Source organism: Falco biarmicus, chromosome 1 (assembly GCF_023638135.1).
Source record: "Falco biarmicus isolate bFalBia1 chromosome 1, bFalBia1.pri, whole genome shotgun sequence".
Classification (NCBI taxonomy): Eukaryota; Metazoa; Chordata; class Aves; order Falconiformes; family Falconidae; genus Falco; species Falco biarmicus.
The window spans coordinates 18430086-18447003 of record NC_079288.1 but is presented as its reverse complement, the minus strand read 5'-3'; the positions used below and the strand labels follow the sequence as shown (position 1 = coordinate 18447003).

General features: G+C 39.2%; 1 protein-coding gene across 3 annotated transcripts; it reads left to right on the top strand.

Moving 5' to 3' along the window:
- Positions 1-13: 13 nt before the first annotated feature.
- On the top strand, positions 14-15882 carry TRPV1 (transient receptor potential cation channel subfamily V member 1). 3 transcript variants are annotated; one of them, XM_056331172.1, is made up of 19 exons: positions 14-2214; positions 3104-3301; positions 4757-4815; positions 5297-5612; positions 6147-6313; positions 6606-6758; positions 7151-7291; positions 7771-8069; positions 8674-8850; positions 9077-9241; positions 9509-9604; positions 10216-10286; positions 10969-11134; positions 11859-11925; positions 12347-12663; positions 13240-13367; positions 13620-13735; positions 14283-14439; positions 15114-15882. In XM_056331172.1, the coding sequence occupies exons 3-19, from the start codon at positions 4782-4784 to the stop codon at positions 15172-15174; spliced, it is 2631 nt and encodes an 876-aa protein (XP_056187147.1). In that variant the 5' UTR covers positions 14-2214; positions 3104-3301; positions 4757-4781; the 3' UTR covers positions 15175-15882. The 3 variants fall into 3 exon arrangements, with proteins under 3 accessions (XP_056187147.1, XP_056187164.1, XP_056187155.1); XM_056331189.1 differs by lacking the exon at positions 4757-4815 and having other exon boundaries at positions 15114-15881; XM_056331180.1 differs by lacking the exons at positions 14-2214; positions 3104-3301 and having other exon boundaries at positions 4036-4815.
- Positions 15883-16918: the final 1036 nt, after the last annotated feature.

Genomic DNA, 16918 nt, shown 5'->3' with positions numbered 1-16918 from the left:
ACTCACTACAGGGGAAAAAACCCAACCAACCAACAACTTGCATTTAATGTCTGCTTCTGGGTGTACGCATTTTGTTGCTCTGTCATTCTCATTTGTGAAATGAGACGTAATTACCACATTACATTTGACTGAGTGACTAGGAAAGATCCATTAACTTTCTGCATAAAATGATACTTCATGCAAGTCTCATTTTCCTGGTAGGAAATAGGTTTAGAAAGACTGGGAGAGATGAGTAGCTGTCTGTAACTTGGTCTGAAGCTTTCGTTAGAGAGTATTTGTCCTTAAGCTGTCTCACAATATACATATATATAGGCAGCAGACCAGGACGTCAGCCTTGTTTGGGGAGTTCATTGGCTCTTGCATAGAATGAATGCCAGTTTTCACATGTTGCATGTTGTCTGTGTAAAAGGAATACAACCTTGGTGTGGATGTTGAAAAAAAAACCAAAATAAAACACAGGATTATTTCTGTGGCTATCCAGGTCAGGTGCAGTGGACTAAGGTCAAAGGCATGGCTAGGCCAGTACCATGACTGGAGATAACTGGAATGCAGGGCTTATATCCAAGTGGAAAATACATTTATAGGGTAGGAGGTAACTATTTCCCTTATTTGGCATATGTAATTATTTTACATTTGTTTCTTGGTTGGTAGAGTGGATCAGGGCCTCTCTGAAATGGTCAGAATTTGTGATACACTGGAGGAGCTAACAAACTCAGAGTTACAAAAGCCCAATTATCACCTCTTTCAGCTCTGATTTCCATTTTAAGCCCAAATGCAATTAGCATTTTGAGAGATTTGTTCTTGTAGTATAGTGCATAGCTATTTTGATAGCTATTGATCTGAAGGTGTTTCTGATTCTGCCCTTCATGGATTGTGTCAAATCAAGCTTTAATACAGCAGCTGCCAGGCTAGACTGTAATCTATTTTTAATGTTAAGTATTTTTCATGCAAATTCACTTAAAATTTCCAGGGTTTAATCCCCTATGTTATGCTCTTAAAATTTATTTCTCCCCCTAATCTTTATTTTAATGTGAAAACATTTTTACTTTGTCTAAAGCAAGATGCATGTACACCTTTTCCTCTCAGATGAGGTTGGGAAGCAAGTGAGATAGTTTGGTGTTATCTAGATACAATTTCATTATTTAGAAGCATGTATTTTGAATGAAATATGGACATGTATTCCTATCTTGCACATTAGCAACATCAGGACTGGCTAATTTTTGTAGTGAGAAAGCTGTTCTGAGATCTTTATTACAGAGATAGATTAATTTCCATCTCCCTCCATGCATCTGTTCCATGCTGTGTTTAGGGAACTATTGGCATAGAGAGGAATTACAGAAAAAGTGTAGACTAGATTAAGGGTTTTGTAAAAAGTTGGAACTTGTTGTATATTGTTTTCCCTTTTATGTTATTATAAAGTATTTTTGTATTGGATGTACTTTTAATTTTTATTGAATAATTGAAAAGAGCTGATAATACTATTCCAGCATGCTGTTAACTGTGAAATCAAGTGGTATTTGTTTCCAGAAGCTGGTAAATTGTGGCCTTGTTGTAGGTTCTATTAGGCAAGACTATCTCTGACCTGCAGGCCAGCTTTGGATACATCTTTAAGATCTATAGTTCATCCACTGATGTTTTTCCATTTGCAGTGATGGAGAGGGCTCTTAGTCGGTAAAATCACTCTCAAGCACAGAAGTTGCATAAACTGAAGCAGCATGTTGGATGCAGGCCCAAGAAAAGGAATAAAATCCTTGTTATTACTGGCCTGTTTTGATAAGCATTCACATCTCCTTATGAACTTAACCTTTAAACCAGGTCCCTGCTGAGATGGAATATGATACGTCCAACAATTGTTGCAAAAAATAGTGGAGTGTTGCTGGTAAGAAATAACATCTTGACAAGAAATACAAGTCAAGGAGCCTGATGAAGGAGGCATCAAAACTCAGAAAATAGCAGAAAGTTCCTGAAGTGTGTACATCGGAGCACAGTAAGACTGAAAGGAGCTGGTGCCTGAGCTGGGAGAAGATAAAGAAGGATCATTTGGCAAAAGCGACCAGCAAGAAGCTAGAGACTGAACCAGGGAGACCCTCCACTGATCCATATAGTTTTCTTCCTGAGTCTCTGCTTTGGAAATGGTGGAGTTAATTGTAATGTTGAATGAGGTGCTCTGCTCAGCGAAGCTCCAGGAGCACCAGCTAAGGACTTGGCTTATTGGTAATCTACACTTATGCATTAATAAATAGGCATTTTGTTTCTATTGAGTACAGTGCCGTAGGGTGTTTTAAGTAGTATAATTAGTTTGCTATTAAGTAGGCAAATATATTATTCTTTTTAATAGATAGATAGATAGATAGATGGCAAGACTAGAAAGATAGTTACCAAACAAACCAGATAATTTCACTGAATAATTTCATAACCTAACTCAAAACCTCAGGAGCTAGAGGTCTGGAGGTTGCTTCTAGCCTAACAGCTACAGCCTGTCAGCTCAGCCTGCTGGAAAAGCTGTTCCTCTAGACTAGTTTTGGGCAGAAAGGTCTTATGTAAATTATGTATTTAACAATATATGACACAGTTCTCCATTTTTAAGGGTGTTAGATCCATCCTGGATTAGATAAGAAGGTTTTTTCCCCAATGACATAAATATTTAAAAGCTGACATATATTATTTAAATAAATCATAGTAGGAACATGGAATGATAGAATGGCCTTGGGAATTTCTGTCATTGGTTCTCCCTCAACTCTGTTCAGAGTCGGTTCTCTTTTAAAATACTTGGTGGGGCCTTAGAGTGGACACCCAAAAACAGATGTCCAAAAAGATGACTGATCTCAGAGAAGAGCTGTGGTATATTTTATGAAGTTTTGTAAACTGAAATGAAATTGTGAACCAGAAACAACTGTTTTCTGGTGGTTTTGGGTTTTTTGCAAGCTTGAGTGTATTTACAAAGAGGAAATCTGGAGAAGAGTATCCATTATTAAATGCAATTAAAGGGGAGGGAAAAGCAAGAACAATTTACTGCAGTTCTTGTAAAGAGCTTTGCTAAACTCCTGGGAATAGAAGCCACTGATGCTTCGTTCTTAACGATCTTATTACTCTGTTCTTCTAGTGAACTTCACGTGATTCTAAAAATCATCAGACACATAGCACACTTTTGCAGACAGATGAAGTGGAGAAGCAAACTCTGAGGACTTTTCAGTTCTGGCACCTTAGAGGAGGAATATCCAACACCAAATTCCTATAGATCAGAGGCTGTTTACTGAGACTGGACTATTTTGCAGAAGACAGGAATTTTTTTGCAATATTCGTAAGTTCTGCATGTATATTTTAATAAAATGGTTGTTATTTGTAAACTCTATTATAAGTTGTGATGTGGTTAGACATTCTTTCAAAAGTATTTCCTTATTTATTCTGTCAAACATCAGTGTACACAGGTTTCATAGAGTTCAAATAGATTATGCAGTTTTTTAGGATAGATATTTTTTTTAAAGACTCCTTCCACAGAATTTTGAAGGTTATTTCCCTTGCAAATCATACTTGTGAGGAAATACGGCTTTGTCTTAATTATCAGAGTTACTACAAACGGGGTTTAGAAACAAAAGCACATATAATGACTAAATGAGGTTTGAGGAAATTTCCAAGGAGACAGGATTGAGGATTGAGTCTATTCTGCAGATTTTAATATTGCACCTATTCTGTGGAAAATGTGATTCCGTTTTCCATAGCCATCTCTGAGGTGTTTTTTGCTAATCCACATTCATTTAAATAAGACAAAAATTCAAAATTATACATGGCTGTATTCCCAGTGTATTATTTTCCATTTTTATAAAATTATTTTTATAACTTTTTCACTGAAGTAATTGTTCTTCTGTATTTTTAGTATCATAGTCCAAATAGAAATATTTTTCTGTATATAATTTCTTACTTGTAGAACAATTAAGTTAAAAAATGCTATGTTATTATTCAAAGTGATTCTAAGGACACAAAGAACTTGAAAGGTGAGTTCGGAGGACATAGTGAGTTAAACTGCCATCATGCTGTTTTGCTTCCAATAACCCTAAATGTCCAAGTTTGCAAATTTATGTTTTCTTTACGTGTATATTGTACCAAATTACAGGAAATGCAAATGCCTGACAAAAGTTTCTTTCCTGTCCTATTTGCACAGGAAAATGTAAGTGACCCCTAATGTATTAACTGGTCCCACAGAACTGAAAATCTAGCTCTTATGTACAATGTAGGTTTGCAGAGAACCCCTCAGAATATTTTTTTGAAGAGAAACAACCTTGAAGCGTGTTTATAATGTTTTTACACTGAATGTACAGAGAAGATTGTTGACCACTGTAATTTTGTTTATAATTGAAGACTTTAATTTAAAGATTTTATAACATTCCTGTGCTCAAAGCTGTAAGATTTCCAATCAACCTAGGATTTCAGAGTATGTTTCTAAGGCTGGTCGTCTCTCTCTAAAAGCCAGCTATGCAGCAGTTCAAATACGGTGCAATCTTGTCTCCACTGCTGAGTTCCAGAATATTTTGCATTCAGTGGCATGAAGACCAATATTTGTCTGATTAAAACAGTTTGATAAGAAAGCAAAAAAACCCCACCAACCCCACCAACCTGCTTTACTTTCAGTATAGCGTATTTGTTAACTTGTGCCAAATTCTTTGTGGTTATAAATCAGACAAGATCAGACATGTGGTCTTAAATTAATCTCTTATCTGTGGTAACCTTTCCCTTTCTGTTTCTGTGTCTCATGTTTAAGGTGACACTCATCTCCCAAGAATCACATGCTCCTATTTTCATCTAGCACTGCTGTAACTGGTAAAGCCATTAAGTGATAATTTTCCTTTATGCAGGAAGCTTTCTGTGCGCAGCATCACTGTGATACGGTTATGGCACAAGCAGGCTTTTTTTTTAAAAAAAATTTTTTGAGAATATATTGTGGCACAAACCAGTCTGAGATTGCTCAGGCTTTAACAACAATTGCATAAGGATGAGACAGTAGTTTTGAGCAGAAGCAGTCAGCTCTGCAGTGGGGTGGCTGGCAAGCTCTGGGACATTCTGACTTGCTTTCTCCATTCTGAAATGGGTAAAGGCAGTGGGGACAGTAACAAACAGCATGGAGGTAATGACCTACCAAACTGTTCCAACTGGGCATAGCAAATAATGTGTGAATCTGTCTCACTTCTGGGATGATAGCAATCAGTCCGTTCCCTGCTGTTTCTGGAGAGTAATCCTAGGCAAAAGGGGACTCATGGCCCTGTAAAGTGCTGACTTGAGGTGTTTGTGTTGTTCCTCACAGACTGCCTGCTCATCATGTCTTCCATTCTTGGTAAGATGAAGAAATTTGGCAGTTACGACATGGAGGAATCTGAAGTGACAGATGAACACACGGATGGGGAGGACTCCATGCTGGAAATGCCTGACAGCCTCCAGGGTACATTCAGCACCAAGGTGCAACCACCCAAAAGCAACATCTTTGCAAGACGTGGGCGGTTTGTGATGGGGGATAGTGACAAGGACATGGCTCCCATGGACTCCTTTTACCAGATGGATCATCTGATGGCACCTTCTGTCATCAAATTTCATGCCAATTTGGAGAGGGGGAAACTTCACAAGTAAGTTTGCCATGTAAGATCTGGTTGTAATGAATAGTTTGACAGCTACAGGCTGTTTCTTAGAGCAGCATTTATTCTCTCCACATGAGCATGCCCATTTTTTCAGTTTCGCTGTTCTCTATGCCAAAATAAGGAGTGTTGCGTCTGAAAGTGACAATACCTGTTGTCTCTTGGCATCTCTGAAAATTCAGTCCATGGATATTTCGCCCAAAATTAGTGGTAAGCCATGATTCACTTGCTTGAGACTGGTCAGTGAACGGACACCACTCAGAATGAGAACATGCGCTTGCCTGCCTCCGAGGCCTGCAGTTAGACTGGCCTACTTCAATGCCTCTTTTAAGTCTTGTTCTCAACTTTTCTGCAACTGATACATAATTTTATCAGGATGGTTGCTTGGAAATTTTGTTGATCTTTAGACTTTGCAGATCTATCTATACTAATCTGTAATGCTTACTACTTAACACAAGCAAATGGTATTTTATAAAAGGTCTGCTAAATATCTGACTTTAGGTAACTGAAATTTACCCTTGTTAGGCTCCTATCTACAGATTCCATCACAGGCTGCTCAGAAAAAGCTTTCAAATTTTATGACCGCAGAAGGATCTTTGATGCTGTAGCCCAAGGCAACACAAGGGACCTGGATGATCTGCTACTCTACCTTAATAGAACCTTGAAGCATCTCACAGATGATGAGTTCAAAGGTACCTTTTAGTGTCACATACCTTAAATTGCCCTTTTATTCTTCTGAAGATGAAAACAAAAAAACATAATTAAGTGTCTGCAGGAGGTCCTCTAATAGCCAGTACTTCCCTGTTGATTGGGCAACCCGTTGATTGTAAGGTTATAGGAGAATTCAGAAAAGTTCGAATTTTCTGTGAAACCCTGAATGAGTTTTCTTGTCTTTTGAAAAGAACCTCATTAATTCCTGCATGCCTGGGAGTAGATGGTAGATTTGTAATTACTTCTGTATAGCTGTGATTTTTTGCCTTATAGAGCCAGAAACTGGGAAAACCTGCTTGCTGAAAGCTATGCTGAATCTACATGATGGGAAAAATGATACCATTCCTTTGCTTCTGGATATTGCAAGAAAAACTGGAACTCTGAAAGAGTTTGTTAATGCAGAGTATACTGACAACTATTACAAGGGTAAGGGAAACAGCTGCAACAGTGAATTTGGTGCTAAACCTGAAGATAGGGTTAGGTGGGGCTCTCAGGCAGTCTTCTGCATGAGGCCTTATGCCTGAGGATGTAGCACCTCGAAGTTTCAGTGTGAGATTAACAATCAGTGCATTGGTGCTAGGGCAGTTGTTTAGTTAGGTGTGATATGCTGCCGTTTTTAATATGCAGTGATTTAATAGCAAGTTCAGGGGACTTGCATTTTCTGTCTGTACCATCATTTTTTGTTCAGTTCTAGCACTTCTTAGTCTGCAAAACTTTCAGTTCCACCATCTTACATGGAGTTGAATGAATTGCAGTGCCTGAAAGCTCTCAGTCTGTATTAAATGTTGAAGGTTTCTGTCTGATGAGTGTCTCTGTAGGCCAGACTGCACTTCACATCGCCATTGAGAGAAGGAACATGTACCTAGTGAAGCTCTTGGTCCAGAACGGAGCAGATGTTCACGCAAGGGCCTGTGGGGAGTTCTTCAGGAAAATCAAAGGGAAACCCGGCTTTTATTTTGGTAGGGGTGAGCACAGTATGGGCTTTATTGATTGGGTTATCCTAGCATTATCCCAAGTGCAAGCTGTTAAATAATCCTGTTTATGTGGGACTGGAGGCTCAGAAGTACCAGATGGGCTGTTCTACCACTTAGTCTAAATATTTACTCCCAAAGGCTGAGATTATAAAGAAACACAGTTGGTAGTTGATGGTGTTGAGTGTGAGCTTGATGTCTGCATCCCTTTGTTTTCTTGGCACTCTATCCTTTGAAAGGTTGTAACCTTCTGCTAGCTGTCCTTACAGTGCTTTTGTTAAACAGCCACATTTCTCTCATGCAACGAAACCAAGGAAAATGTAATTCTAACAGCTAGCACAAGAATTGTTACTGTATCAGCCAGAGAAATTCCCCTTTTCTCCTCATGGTGAAAGATGATGATTTTTCTGTTCATGCACGTGTAGTAATGGGCTTTCTGACCACTCATTCCCATTCCTTGCCTGTAGGGGAGCTGCCTTTGTCCCTGGCTGCCTGCACCAACCAGCTCTGCATTGTGAAATTCCTCCTGGAGAACCCCTACCAGGCAGCCAACATCGCTGCTGAGGACTCCATGGGCAACATGGTCCTGCACACACTGGTGGAGATTGCAGATAATACTAAGGATAATACCAAATTTGTTACCAAGATGTACAATAACATATTGATCCTTGGTGCCAAAATTAATCCAATTCTGAAGCTAGAAGAACTCACCAACAAGAAAGGGCTGACTCCATTAACTCTAGCAGCCAAAACAGGGAAGATAGGGGTAGGTGAGCAAATGTGCTTAACTGTCCCATTACTCTATCAAGTTATACATGCAAAACATTTATGCAGGACAGATTTTATCATTGCTTATTGTTGGGGCCTTTTAGTTAAAAGGAACTGACGCTGCAGTTTTAACATGCAAAACTGCATGGTCCTTAAAGGCTATGAAGTGTTTGTATGTGCCCAGCTGGCATTATTCATATACCACTGGTATGCAAGGCAGCCAAAGTGGAAACAGAAAGTGGGTCTCTGCTATCATCTGAACCACTAGAGGCCTTGTACTTTTGACTGGCTGACAGAACTCATCTTCTGGCAATCCCCATTCAAAATGTCTGTGCTCAGAGATGTGTAACATACATCTCTGCTTTTTTTCTGGCTGTTTTGAAACAGATAATGGCAAGCTGTTTTTGTATTTCTCATCTCCCAGCATCCAGTGAGAAATTTAATTATGTTTACTTCAGACATTGGTCTCTGCGGTGCTCCAGTGGTTTGACTTTAGCACAGTTAAACTAGCAAGAAATTAGCCATCCTGTCCTGTGGAGATATTGAGGAACTAGAAGTCCATTAGCACTGAAATGTTGGTTGTATTGTTCTTTTGCAATTAGATTTTCGCTTACATCCTCAGACGAGAGATCAAAGATCCTGAGTGCAGACACTTGTCTAGGAAGTTCACTGAATGGGCTTATGGACCTGTCCACTCATCTCTTTATGACCTGTCTTGTATAGACACATGCGAGAAAAATTCAGTGCTTGAGATTATTGCCTACAGTAGTGAAACGCCAGTGAGTATGCACCTCCTTGGCATTTTATTCACAGGCTGGGGGACTGTTGGGGAAGAGCTCCATGTTCCACACAGTGCAGCTTGTGCCTCATTTCTATAAAACAACAAACTTCCCTCCTGAGTTTAAGGGTACAATAACATTTGCTCAAGATTAATATAATTTGCTGTTTTCAAAGCCTAGTATATACTGGTCTCATCAAGATTCTCCTCTTCCTCCTTCCACTCAGAACCGTCATGAGATGCTGCTGGTGGAGCCCCTTAACAGGCTGCTGCAAGACAAGTGGGACCGGTTTGTCAAACACTTATTTTACTTTAACTTCTTTGTCTATACCATGCATATCATCATCCTCACTGCAGCTGCTTACTACAGACCTGTAGACAAGAAGGAAAAGGTACGTTACTCCTGTCATATATCAGACAACCCAGTGCTTAATACCCTAGATCTGCCTTCCATTTGAACGTGTGCTCCTAACATCAGAATTTTTATTTTGGGGAGATTTTGACCCTGCTTCCTTCTTAGTCTTGCCCCCTTGCTGCAACACTTTCAGAAGCTTAACTGGTCCCCTAGAAAAGTGGTTACTTTCAGCTGCTGGCAAGGCTAGGTCTTTCCTAACTCCATTTCTGCTGAACATATCTATCTATCTTCCTGTCTTATACAGCCTCCCTTCACGTTTGGTCACAGCACTGGGGAGTATTTTCGAGTGACTGGAGAGATCCTGAGTGTACTGGGAGGTCTCTATTTTTTTTTCAGAGGGGTAAGTTCTTTGAAACTTTTCCTTTTTGCTGTTTGGGCAGGTGTAGGAGAGAATCACATATGCCTTTTCTATTCATCAGCATTGGCTGCTAAGATGATCCATGTTTTGGTGAAGAGCTAAAAATCTTTTTTCTTGGCCTGATTGGGAGTTCTCAGGTTACTAATGAGCTGAGATGCAGTTTTATCTGTTGTATAAAAAAGACAACCTGTGGAAGTTAATGAGCATCTTGGCAATTAGCCTAGCCAAAGCTTAAGAATGGGGTATTGCAAATAGCCAGGCCTCTATTAATGATTACCTGTCTTAACTTCAAGTCCCCGTGATTCCTCTTGGCAGCCAATGGAGAGTGTACAGTGAATCACAGGTTCTCAAACCAGTGACTGAATAGATTGTTGTCTTCAAAACTCTGATATCAGATGTAAGAGAAACGAAGTGTTGATAGAAGAGTCCTCCTTAGATGTTGCCCTGGTGTTGGTTTTGAGCTGTTCTTGTGAGATGCTTTGTAGGTACCAGCTCCTTGGTATGGGTATCAATGCTTAGTTGATGCATTCCCATGGAATACTTAATCCCTCTTTGGATGCAAACCTAGTCTTCATTCTCATTTTTTTTTTCAGATACAGTATTTCGTGCAGAGGCGCCCATCATTCAAGACGCTGATAGTTGACAGCTACAGTGAGGTTCTTTTGTAAGCTCGAATATCTTTGATTGCCTTTCAGCATGAAACAGATGAGCGTGTGAGATCTGTAGCTTTGGCTGAAGCCATTTGTGACAGGCAGACACTTTGCTGTAAATTCCTGGGTCCTTCAAAAATAGTTGCAAGTGGATATTATAGCACTTGAACGAGTGGGTCTGAATCAGTAACCTCCTTTGGAGGTAAAGCAAATGAAGTGTCTAGAAGTTCAGTGACTGAGTCATGCAGCAGTTAGGAGCAGATCTCCAAGCTGGACTTGCAATCAAGTGCATGCAATGTATGTGCATAAATCCTCCATTCTTAAAGGCAGAATTGCCTCTCAATAATTTGGGTCCTTTCTCTTCCCAACTGGAGTGGAGTTAAGCAGGGCAATTTCATGGGTCTGTGGAAAGAGAGGGAGTGCTGAAGAACTTAAGTGTTTTCAAGGACTTTTCTTCCCTCCAGTCACAAGGAAGAGCAGGGATGAGACTACAGAAGTTTCTAAGTGGGGAAACTCAGGAGTTTGCAAGAGGAACTGTAGGATTTAAGAAGGGAAAGAATGAAGGGAAGGGAAGAAATGTCTGCTAAGGCTCCTTTGTTTTTTGGAGAATCCCTCATTCTGCCCTCATGGGTTCCTTTGTTCCCACCATCTGTGGCCAGCTCATCACACTCCATTCAGACCATGCTTGTCTTTCAGCTTTGTTCACTCCTTGCTCCTCCTGAGCTCTGTGGTGCTGTACTTCTGTGGCCAGGAACTGTACGTGGCTTCCATGGTCTTCTCCTTGGCGCTGGGCTGGGCTAACATGCTGTACTACACCCGTGGCTTCCAGCAGATGGGCATTTACTCTGTCATGATTGCCAAGGTCAGTCCAGTGAGGCTGGCAGAGTGCTCAGATTAGGGGACAGCTGCCAACAGCCCCATTTCCAGGAGAGAAGTAGCCATATGTACCTCCATGATGCCACTGGGAAATCTCATATCACTCTACCATATTTGGTCATTATTTTCCGAGTGAAGTGATACAATTTATGTAGAAAAACCTCCTATTCCTCATCCATACATTTTATAGTAGTGTTGATATTATTATTATTACCTGCCATGCTTCAAAATAACCATGGTTGGATAGATATGGATGAAAGTAGACTGAGAACAGTGCAGACTGGTCTGGTGTGAAATGGCACAGCTTTCTACCAGCTGGAAATTTCTTTGGGTATAGTTTAAATGTTACCAAACAGAGCAATTAGCTAAGAGGCAATAGCTGGCTGATAATACCTCAGTATATGATGTAGACAGCTAGCCAAGAGGGGAAGAAAGATGCAACTGTCTTAATGTGGTTCATACTGAAAAAGATGAAACTATCTGGCATGCGTATGTCTTGCATATGCGTGTAAACCATTGCATGAATAACGGAGGAGAATGTTTTCTGTATTAAAGTTTATTATCTCAGCAGGATAAACAACAGTTTAATGCATGAACAGCCAGTTCACAGCAAATACCTTCTTGAGCTGAAGTAGTATTTTCTACCAGTTTTTGTTGTAGTTTATATTCAAGTTTTAGCAACATAAAAATACTCTGTTTCCATGTTACAGATGATCCTTAGAGATTTATGTCGCTTCATGTTTGTCTATCTAGTATTCCTCTTGGGATTTTCTACAGGTAATAGCATACTTGGAGTTAATTTTTGTTACTTCAGAGAATGTCAGAAAATCTTATTTTTCAAGTGGCTTAGACTTTTTGTTTCCAACTAAAACCTGACAAATTAACCTAATTATAAAAAAAATCTCTTCAGAATAACAATGATCTATAGTCATTTCATACAGCTTTTCATCTCTGGGTCTCAAACTGCTTTGCAAAGCTGAATGGAAAAGCAGGCATCCTGTTCTATGTAGATAAAACTGAGACGACACCTTCTGAGAGGGTGTCAGTTAGGGCAGTATTTTATAGAGCAATTTAACTGGGGACAATGCACTGTAAAGATAAAATGCCTTACCTTTATGCTCATTTTCATTGCTTGCAATGGAATTATGATCTCAAATTGTATTTTCATCCTGCATATATGATTCCTCTTTTGCAACAGCTGTGGTGACTTTAATTGAAGATGACAATGAGGGGCAAGACACAAATAGTTCTGAATATGCCCGATACTGCCATATGAAACGAGGCCGCACATCCTACAATAGTCTGTATTATACCTGCTTGGAACTTTTCAAGTTTACTATTGGGATGGGGGACCTGGAGTTCACAGAGAACTACAGGTTCAAGTCTGTGTTTGTAATCCTTTTGGTTCTCTATGTTATCCTTACATACATCCTCCTGCTCAACATGCTTATTGCACTGATGGGGGAAACTGTGAGCAAAATTGCACAGGAGAGCAAGAGCATCTGGAAACTCCAGGTACATTGGTTCTGTGAGGCCACTATCCAAGAAAGTGGGTGTGGGGATCATAAAAAATTTCAGAGAGAATCTTTAGGAACTGACACGTTTCTAAATAACAGGTCACCACTTCTTTGATTCCCCTGAACAGTTCCTAAAAAAAAGTATATTAGTTCCTTTTCCGTGCATATTTGATGTTTTGCCTGAGCAGATGTTCCGCAGATGTTCAAAATTTAAGAAAAGTAGTACTTTTGTAATTAGAAAAAATTACTTGGGCTTTTGATGATGGAAAATCCTGATCAGACTATGAAGACAGGGATTATGCCAGGGGAAAAACAATCCTAACCAGAATCTCAAAGGCACATCAGTTTTTTTTGAGGTAAGAAAGGGAACTTCATAGTTCTGATCACAGGGCTGTAATTCAGCATTTTTAGTGACATATTAACTGAGGATGATGTTTCAGAGATGGTTACAAAGCCTGCTCTAAGATGGTGATAATGGTAAAAGCTCAACGTTTTTAAAATAAAGGCAGAATTCAGGATTTGTATGACTTTGACACAGCAGCCTCTCAGTCGTCTGCTTTCTTTTACCTGGTAGAGAGCCATCACAATCTTGGATATTGAAAACAGCTACTTGAACTGTGTGAGGCGCTCATTCCGGTCTGGGAAGCAAGTCTTGGTGGGAGTCACACCTGACGGCCAAGATGATTACAGATGGTGCTTTAGGTAACCTGTTTGTATGTCAAATGAACAATCTTTTCTAGACAAACAGCATTAAGGTAGCTGGTAATGGGAAGCAGAACTCTCCCCCTGGTGCACTCTGAAAAGTAGTCTGCTACCACTGTCTGCAGTACTCAGATTAATCTGTTTTCTGGGTCAGATTTGAGGCTTGAGAGGTGGCAGTTTGTGATATAAACTCATCCTGGAGTTGTCTGGTGATCCTTAGGATAAATACTGGTTTTGTTGTTCTCTCCCCAGGGTTGATGAAGTGAACTGGTCCACATGGAATACCAATCTGGGCATAATCAACGAAGACCCTGGGTACTCTGGGGACCTCAAACGAAATCCCAGTTACTCTATCAAGCCTGGCAGAGGTGAGGGTTTCAGGGACCTAAATCCTAGTATGGGTTACACACTGGTGATAAAAGCAGCATCAATTAATTGTTAGAGGGCAGTCAGTTTTATGCACTTAATGATAATGGCAGTAGCTAAGTTAATGGCATTTTCAGTCAGCACAAAATGTAAATATTAAGTGGGCTCATTATTCACATCGCAGTTTTACTCTCTGAAATAGAAGCCCCGTATATTCATCAATGTGATTGTAGATTTTACAAGACAGATAATATATGTAAGTCCTGAGGAGACAGAACAGTGTATGATGGCAGCGAAATAGCCAAGAAGCTATTTTGGAGACCCCAAACCCTATAGTTTGGGAGATCAGCATCCAGCATGGAAGGATTTAATTGTATGGTCAGTCTCTGCTGTACTTGCCAGCTGAAATATGGAAAACTCATGGAATAGTATGGGAAAGAAAACCACAAAACCCTTTCTTCCTGCTTCTTTCATTAGCTTCCTATTTAAACCACTTACATATTTTCTTCTGTTTCTGTGGATAGGAAAAAATTAACCATTCCTTTTTAGTTTCAGGGAAAAACTGGAAAACATTGGTTCCGCTTTTAAGAGATGGAAGCAGGAGAGAAGAGACTCAAAAACTACCAGAAGAAGTTAAATTAAAACCTATTTTGGAACCTTATTATGAGCCAGAAGATGCTGAGACGTTGAAGGAGTCAATTCCAAAGTCAGTCTAATCTTACTTTATTTTTAAGAAGGTTAATTCTAGTTGCCTGTGTTGGCCCTCACAAGCAGGGCAAGTAAGAGCGCTTCATTCATAAGAGGAGGTTTTTGGAAAAAAGTTAGAGGACTTAGGAAATTACTGTGTGCAAGGATTCATTAAGTATGCTAAATAAACTACTTGTTGTTTAAGCTGATGTCTTCATGTTTATTTTTAATACAAATCAGCAAGAAACTGCCTATACTACTTGATTTATATTTACTTGGCTAGATATTTGCATCTAGGGTATCTCATGAAGTGTTAGAAATAGTTCCCATAGTTTGGAGGTTCTTTTGTTTGTTTTGTTTTATAAAGAAACACATTGAGAATTTCCCACACTTCAGAACTATCTGTAACATAGCTAGCCCTTTTTTAATGCAGATTTTTGTCCAGTCTTCATCCATTTCTTGTACTCGTCGAAATTTCTCTCGACACATTTCTGAGATCTGAGCCGACATTTTCATTTAGCTAACAGGATCTTCGCTAAGTTTTGCAGGTTGGTGCAAGTGGCCATTGATGGTGCATATACTGTTGGTAATATGAAAATAATAAAAACGCCTATAGAAAAAATGTTGTCACTCAGCACCCTGAATATAGTAGATTTCATACCTTCATCTGCTTTTACATTCTTTTTCTTTTAGACATTATTTTTGTGAGCAGCTACAGGCCCTGATTTTGTGGCTTTGCACCCTCAGAAACTAACCAACCAAACTATTATGAGAACGGAGGACTCACAAAAGAGCAGTAAAAGTCACCAAGAGCCCAGAGGTATGTTCCTGTGAGGAAAGTTTCTTGGAAAGCAGATAAATAAATAGGGACACAGAGAAAGAATACAAAATAGTGAATGATCTAGAGATGTTGTTATTCTTTTCTCGTAACACAAGAACAAATATACTCTGTGAAATTTTAAAGGTTGAATAGTCAAAATCAATGAAATAAATGTTTCTTTTACACTGTCTGAATAAACTCCAGAATTCAGTTATAGTTACTAAGGCTAAAGGCTTAACATGATCCCAAATTTGACATTTATTTAGATAACAGATGAACTTTGCACGAAGTAAGAGATAGTGGTTATAGAGACTATATGTTTCAAAGGTCAGGTGTATAATAATGTGTAACAATAATAATCTTGAAATCAGAAAGTTTTTGTTCTTGACTTTGACAGCAACAACAGGAGGAAAGAAATCTGGTGCTGCAAGTCCATCTGGCTGGATTTACAAAGAATCAGGAAATATATCTGAGAGAAAGTAGGCAGATATTCCAAAACTACAGATAGGAATTATGGAAAGAGAGGGAAGAATAGGAGCAGCTTTGGCATCCTCTTGAAAAGTGGCTGGACAGAAAGGAGCTAAGGATAAGAAAATCTGTCTTATAGACAGCTGGCCTGAAATTTCAGTGCTGGACCTGTGTAGCTGTGTTGGGCAAGAAAAGGTAAATTGTTTTACCTTCTTTCTTTGCTATGTCTCACTAAAGCACTTAGACTTAACAGCATTTAATGCCCAAGTACAGCATGCGTATACAAGTATCCTTAAGCCAGCAAGGTTTTTAACCATGGGTTTCAGTTTGATTATGAGCACTGGTTTTGTGGTTGCATTTGAAGTACAGTTGTGCTACACCACTTCTGTGAAATTGGGCCAGAGTGCACAGCCTTTGCCAGGGAAAGCCCATCATGCTTAGCCTGTGATGCATCCAAAGGCTGTGGCCAGAGAACATTAATATGAGTCATTGAAGTTGAAAAGTGTATGCTGGAGGGCTCACTTGCAAATTATTGGGAAAATTGGAAATCGAAGACAGAAAATTGAGCCAACCTTTGAAAGATAATTTTAATCAATACGTCCTATAATTTTTCTATGTTTAGTAAGATACTGAAACATTTACTATCCTTAAAGAGAAGCAGTTATTATATTTATATACAGACTGCTCGGGCTGTTCGACATCAGTTCTTTTGTAGGGCCAGGATTTCTCACAGGGTAATACAGCATATTACAACATACAGTATATTACAACAAAATCTTTAAGCATCCAGCTGTTTTGTTTGAAATAGTAGCACCATCTAGAGGACTAGTAATTCTTGTTTCTTTTGCTAACGTTTTTCAGGACAAATGTAATTTTATTTTCATAGAGTTTGTAGGGTATACCTAGAGAAACTCACCAAGGGATTTGAAAGAATTGCTTGAAAAAAAAATTAGAATTTAAACCCAACAAGTTTGTCTCTGGTGGACAGGGAAACCACAAAAGATATTTAAAGTAGGTGTGTTGAATTTCATACCATTACAAAGGTGTATCTCTAAACACTTGGTAGCAGTCTCTGTAGGATCCACTCAAGACTTCATTATGCTCCATGCTGAATATGGCAAGAGACAGTCCACATGTAAAACAAGTATAGCTAAGCAGACAAGACAGGCTCAGACAGTGGAGTAATTTGTTATTAAAACTATTAAGAAAT